Below are 7347 nucleotides of genomic sequence, written 5' to 3'. Positions count from 1 at the left end.
ATGAGTCTTAATACCTAAACTCCCCATGTAAACAAGCCAGAAGGTACATATATAGCATTATACAGAAGAATAAAGTAGTATCTTAGTTGCGCTTGCGTGTCTCATTTCGTGCCCTTATTTTCCTTTTTTTTACCTCTTGAGTTCTGACTCATCATAACTGGTGCCGAAACCCGGGAAGTTCAGAGCACGTAATACGAAGGCAGTAACGGAATTTTTTTCTCTCTCTCTTTCTCTTTCGTGACTTTTCTTGTTTTAGCTGAGGCTGAAATTTTATGGAAAATATTTTGAGAACAGCGGTTCTGACAGTACCCGAAAATACTCAGGCAGCGACAATGGTGGAATCGCAAGAGCAGGGACTTCCGCCACTACCAACAAAGACCTGGGCGTCAGCACATGCGACCACCCTGGAATGGATTAAGGTTCGCACTGGGACAGCGCAGGAATTGAGGAGTGGTGTTTCAGATTTAGAGAAATTCACCGGAGAGGTTGGTGAGCTAAATCATTTTATTAAAGGCGGAGATCACCTGATAGCATGTATAGTGGCGAAAGAAGGGGAAAATTTGCTGAGCGGGGCAGATGCGATGTCGTTGAGGGCAGCAGTGATCTGCAGAATAAAAAGAAACATCCTCAATCAAATCCAGGCGGATCAGGAAACGCCATGGAGCCTGGAGAAGGAGAGATTGAAAAAGGCGTTTGGGGGGGGGGGGCAGATGGACACCTGAAGAGGACATTTTCCGGATGTTCCGGGAAGAGAAGAAATCGAGGCAAAGCAACGGGCAGTTCGGAATCCTCCTCGCCCGTTTCAATCAAATTATGGATAAGTGAGACGAGGAGTATAGCGAAGGTGCGAGGTATCATGGGATTCCTGTCCACGATATTAAAAGTGAAATTGGCCCGAGAGACAGGGAAACGAGAGAGCTTGCCCAGGGAGCGCAGTTTTGTGGAATGTGCCCAAGAAATGATGGACGGTAGTGCAAGGAAGGGAGAAGCTAGGACGGGAGTTGAAGAGGCCGGCTGGACACCTGGTGGCGCAGTGCCCCCGAACAAAATGATACGAGTGCGGGAACGAAGGCCATATGGCGAGGAATTGTCCGTATATATTCTGGTGGAGAAATATGAACCAGGGCGAACCAATGGAGGTGAACGCTCAGAGAATGGGGAAAAGAAGAATCCTAAGGAGAGCGTACGAGTCAGAAACTGAGTCGGCCCAAACGTCCGAAACATCGGAAACGGAGCTGGAAGGAGGTGAGAAAAGATTCAGAAAGGTAAGAAGAGAAAAAAGGTGGGCGGAGGATAAAGGAAGGAAACAAGAAGAAATCTGAGGTGCGTGCCAGGGGAGAGGCGGCCGCGCGTTGGTGATTTGCAGCGTCGAAGGAAAGCGTGGAGGTCTGCCTATCATCTGTGTGGGTGGAGTGAGATGCCTTATCGACACCGGGAGTTCAAACACCATCGTGTGCAGAAGAGCGTTAGACAGGCTGAGAGGAGGAGAGGAGACACCCCAGGTGAACGTATGTAATAGGTTAGTCACCCTGGGTGGGCCCTGTAGCGTCGAATGGGAGGCAAGTATGGGATGGAGTCGGTGGGGGTTAACCGATTCAATTACGGTACATGTGGTCAAAGAGCCGCGGGAATATAAGGCAATTATAGGATGTGATCTTTTGGGTAAAGCGGGCGCGAGAGTTAAAAATATGGCAGGACGGTGGGATATCAAAATTGGAGGGTACACATTTCCGTGTCAGGGATTGGGGAAGGATGGTAACGTACGTGTGGGGGCGATTAATAGGGAAAGAAATTGGAGGCAGGGCATCATGCAGGAGTTTGAGGATATTTTCTTTAAAGAAGGGGAGGTGTTATCAGCAATGGAGGTACATGAAATAGAGCTAAAGCGAGAAAAGGTAACCTATGTAAAGGAACGTCGATATCCACAGGCACTACGTGAGCATATACGGGAGGAAATTGAGAACTAAGGGAACAAGACATTATTGTGAATATCACTTCGCCCTATAATAGCCCCTTATGGGCTTTAAAGAAGTAAGCAGTCGCGGGGGAGCAAAAGGAGAAGTACCGAGTAGTCATCGACTACCGAAAATTAAACGAGAATACGGTGGATGAGCGGTACCCTATTCCCCGGTTGGATGATATTCTGAATAGGTTTGGTGGATCAACGATATTTAGCATTATAGATCTCAAGGCTGGGTATCATCAAATAAGGATGCATCCAAGAGACCAACCGAAAACAGCATTCACGTTCGAACGGGGCCACTACGAATTTACGCGAATGCCATTTGGACTGAAAAACGCCCCCATCACCTTTCAAAGACTTATGGATGAATTTCTTAGGGGTATTGATGAGTCCATGTGTCAAGTGTACATGGATGATTTATTAGTTTTTAGTAAGTCAGAGAGGGAACACAAAGCACACTTAGAGACCGTATTTAACAGAATTCGCCAGTTTGGACTCAAATTGTCTCGGGAAAAATCGTCGTTGGGTCAGGAGGAGATCGGTTTTCTGGGGCACATCATCTCGAAGGACGGGGTTAAACCCGATGCGCACAAAGTGGAGTATCTGCAACGAATGGCAGTCCCCAGGGATGTAAAAGGGATCAGGCGGTTGTTGGGGGCCCTTAATTATTACCGACGTTTCGTGCCGGAGATGGCGGAGCATTTAGTCCCTCTTAACAATCTCCTGAAAAAGGGTAGCCCCGTATAGTGGTAACGCCAGCCATAGAGAATAATATCAAACGGTGCGTGGAAAGGTTGCAGAGAGAACCGGTACTGGCGTTCCCAGACTTCAGTAAACAGTTCGCTATTACGACGGATGCCAGTGAATACGCGTTGGGGGCGGTGCTTTCGCAGGATAGCGAGAAGGGAGAACGGCCAGTGGCATACGGAAGCAGAAAATTGACAGACGCGGAATCGCGTTACAGTGCCCTAGAGCGAGAACTATTAGGGATGGGGCAGTGGAGCACCGACCTCTTCAGTGAGTAGGAAAACTGAAGGAGTCTTCTGCGCGCATCACTCGCTGGAAGGAGCTGCTAGTCCGAGATGGAGGAGATAGACGAGATCGTGAACGACAAGAAACTGCAGATAATTTGGAAAACAAGGACTTCCGGCCTTATGAAGGTGGAATACTCCAAGTATGGGCAAACCTCGATCAACACCATCTGGTCACAACCAGGGGCGCGAGAGGATCAGATAAGTCGGGCGCTAATGGATGCATCGAAGGCGGGAAGAACTTACTATCTCTACGTAGGGAATGAGGTCATATGGGAGAAGATCAAACGGCTGTGGAGACTGGAAGAAGTGGGGATCGATAGGACGTTTATCCGATGTACGATGATGGTGGAGACTGTGCGAGACGGGGAACGGCAAAAGGATGTTACTCTAGCGCACCATCAAGGAAAAACCAATCATCGCGGTGTGAGCGAGACGTTACAGGCTCTCAAACGTCGCTATTTTTGGTGGGGGATGAAGATGACGGTCCAGGAAGTTATAGGAGTTTGCGATATATGCCTCAGTCGACCGCCTAAGGCCGTGCAAGAGAAAACACCCACTGCATTGGAACCACTTAGTGACATCCAGATTGACTCATTTACTTGGAAAGGGTTTTAATCGATAACAGTCACCGACCTCTTTAGTAAAGTGGCCATGGCCCATCTGGCCCAAGATAGGATAGCGGAGGCAGTAATAGTTGCGCTGAGAACATGGTTCCAATTTTATGGGGTCCCTAGGCGAATTTCCTCCGACGGGGGTCGGGAATTCGATAATGCAACGATCAGGGGAGAAATGAAGACGTTAGAGGTAGACTGGCATATTTACACCCCAGGTCATCCTAAAAGTAGAGCAGGTATAGCACTCTGAGTGACCATTTGTGGGTATATCATGCGGATAAAGGGCTCGAGCCGGATGAGGCAATGGTAAGGGCGATAGCCGCGTATAATCACTCCATTCATACCACGACGGGGTTTTCACCTTTTGAAGTCCTCTTTGGCCTGCAAGGGAGACGAAGGAACATTATGGACACGGTGGAGGCGGATAGGAAATTGTGAATCACGGGATGGTCATGCGGAAGTTGTGGGAGAAAGCGAGAGGGCGAATAGAGAGGGAGAAACGTCTGCGAGTGGAACGACAAAATCTAAACCTTCGTGACGTGATGGGAGACATTATAATTGGGACTGTCGTGTATCGCCGTTTAGAGTCCAATAGGAGCAAGGAATCTCGGCGCTATGAGGGGCCATTCCGGGTGATAACCATTAGGGAACATAACGTGGTAACCATTGAGAGTATACAGGAACCGAGAAAGAGGCGGACGGTTCACGTAGAACTATTAATTAAGACTAGTAATAGTAAAAAGACTATAGAACTAGAAATTAAAGTTCCCAGCGATAACAACTCCGGAGACACCTGGAGTGCCTCCTCCCTAGCTCAGATACACAGATTTTCTTTTTTTTTTGTTTTGTTTGTTGTTTTATAGTATCGGAGTGTAAATAGGAAAAAGTGTGAGTTGTTGACCAGTGTAAATAGCCTTAAGATGTAGATACAAAATTGTGTAAATAGCAAAATGTTAGATTAAGTTTGTTAATGTGTGTGTATCTGGTTTTAATTTTTTTTTTTTTTTTTTGTAACATATAGAATGGCATTTTCTTTATGTTATTTTTACTTTTTGTTGTAGTTTACGAGGGTTTACAGTTCGTAAACTGGCAGGGGGGGGTTATAAACAGAGCATAGGTATTATGAGTCTTAATACCTAAACTCCTCATGTAAACAAGCCAGAAGGTATATATATAGCATTATACAGAAGAATAAAGTAGTACCTTAGTTGAGCTTGCGTGTCTCATTTCGTGTCCTTATTTTCCTTTTTTTTTTACCTCTTGAGTTCTGACTCATCATAACTTATATATAGGCATATATTATAAGAAAAATCGCAAACAATCCACTAATTTGTTTAAGGAGATATAACTTAACATTTCCTTTTAACAGAAATAGGAGAATAAGATAGGGTCAGATGAGAATGAAATATTTTACAACGCATTTTCAGTTATACAGAAAGCTATAGAAGATTATTTGTTTATAAAAATATTAACACAGTTTATCCCTCTTTGAAAAACATACCTATAATTAAAAGGTAGGTTGAAAACATTAACTGATCACTAATATCAAAAAAGTATTATGCACCATAAATAACTAAAATTAGTATAAGAATTGCATAATAAAAAAATAGTTCCGATAAATCGTACTTCTTATAATGGTCTCATAGCATACATTAGCATGTAACTTAATCAACTTACTTCATTGTATTTTTAAGATAATTTAATCAAATAAAAAAAACAAGTGCTCATAAGATAATTCAAAAATTCATTCTTTAATTTATTTAGTTCTAGGGATTTCACTCCAAGACACTATATTGACCGCTTTGGAACTATTTAAGGAATGTAAAGTGAACTGCAGAGGGAAAGTTTGCTCCTGTTGCTATACTGTGAATTTATTTCTTACTAGTGCTCAAGGTAATTATTTAGTTCTATAAGTTAATTACTCATATGTGTCACTTGGGATAGCGTTATTAATTTATTTTATGTATATATGTAACTCAAGGGAAGCTAACGCAAAAAAATTTAAATGAATGATAAGGGGCAGAGTACAGACTTACTTGTAAAAATAATAATAATCATTTATTTCTTCTTAAAATTTCCCTTATATACGATATCTATGTTTGTTTAGATAGGGAGATAATATTAAGGCTGACACTAGGCCGTGTAATACCATAACTACTTCTGACTAGGTTTTGAACAGTGTTGCGGTCAACATATAGTCCACAAATCGATTATTGGAACATATGATTTTTATTAAGTCAGAAAACAAAACAATTACTTTCTATTGTTTTTATACTGAAAAATAGACAGACGATTTCTTAGAGTCTCAGTGTGCACACACATATCGTCTCCATTGTCTCCTCACTACATACTCGTAGTTGCCAGCTTAAATTATTTTAGCCACGGCGGGCGGACTGCTTCGGCTCATCCTCCAAGAGGACGTACGTCGATCTACTTCCACCAGAACATCCACTCAGGACAACAACCACAACCAGGGCCCCATCAATCACCGGTGATTTAGACTTTATCTTCTTCTCTCTTTCGTTCAATTCATGTAATTTTGTGATAGTTTTAAGCTTTCTTTATTTTCTAGTTTCTGTATTTTTATATATTTTGTGTTCCTTTTATTACGTTCAATTATTTAAAAATAACAAAATTCGACTGTTCTTTTTTTTCGCGGTTGGGCTAGTTCCTAAAAAAGGTTCCTTTTGAACCCCTACCCGCCGTAACATTTTGGTCCCATCCGGACCGGATAATTTTTTGTTCTTTTTTCTAATGGTCCTCTGATTGTCGAATTTTGTTATTGTACATTTAATTTCATCTTTTTTTAAAATTATTTTTTATAGAAAAAAAAAATATTTTGTAAGGTGCTCCATTCCGCCATTAATTAATTTCGTTTTTCTTGTCCACTCTCTTCACTTATTATCTTTCAGTCTCTTTTTCATTCATATCTTTCACCTTTAAAATAAAAATAGACATACCAGAGGATATCAAAATTCAATTTGAAAAACTTAAAGAGAAATTAAGTTTTTATATATCCCAGATTAAAACTTATATTTCTCTAGGTCGAGGTATCGCAAATGACCCTGAAAAATTATTCTTATTTAAAGGTATGTACTTAGAACTGGGACCTTGTTACACTTCCTTCTGTGAGGCCTATGATTCTCTTAAAGAACTTTGCTTCCACTCAAATGTTTTATACCTTTTTTTCCAACTGAAGATCTGTCCCTCTTTAAACCCGTGCAGGAATATTATTATGAAGGTCTTGCCATCCATGAACATTACGTGAACCCCAATCCTCTGGGTCCTCTTGCCTCTGCAATCTTAAAGGCTCATATCAATTATCTTCAATCCTTACCTCCAATTAATCTTCCCTCGCCAATGACAGCCAAGTCCCACAGTCTTCATTCTATCAAAGTAGGGGTAATAAGCCGATTCTGGCGCAGTTTGTGTGGAGGGAGTTCCTCGACTTGCCACCAGAGTGCAGGGTTGTTAGTTCAGACGGTGACCGATAGATAGCAGCACCATCGGCAGTAGAGAGAATATGGGGGAGCTGGGGCGTTTTTTTGTGGAGGGAGTTCCTCGACTTACCACCAGAGCGCTGTAGGTTCAGACGGTGACCGATAGATAGCAGCACCATCGGCAGTAGAGAGAATATGGGGGAGCTGGTGCACCGATTTGAGGAGCCAATCAGAAGCCAGCATTTTGATGACGTCACACATGGCGGGAGATTTGAATTCAAATATTCGGCTCGACC

General features: G+C 42.7%; 1 protein-coding gene across 1 annotated transcript in view; it reads left to right on the top strand.

The window, feature by feature from the left end:
- The window catches only part of LOC106690276 (uncharacterized), a 66309-nt gene that overhangs the window by 27380 nt on the left and 31582 nt on the right, over positions 1-7347 (top strand). Inside the window, exon 5 of the mRNA XM_067045127.1 lies at positions 5376-5504. Within this exon, the coding sequence (XP_066901228.1) occupies positions 5376-5504 (129 nt within the window). The remainder of the gene's footprint in view (positions 1-5375; positions 5505-7347) is intronic.

The sequence above is a fragment of the Halyomorpha halys genome, unplaced genomic scaffold (genome assembly GCF_000696795.3).
Source record: "Halyomorpha halys isolate HHAL.00 unplaced genomic scaffold, Hhal_1.1 Scaffold1636.1, whole genome shotgun sequence".
NCBI classification, from domain to species: domain Eukaryota; kingdom Metazoa; phylum Arthropoda; class Insecta; order Hemiptera; family Pentatomidae; genus Halyomorpha; species Halyomorpha halys.
This window is presented reverse-complemented; position numbering and strand designations above follow the sequence as displayed.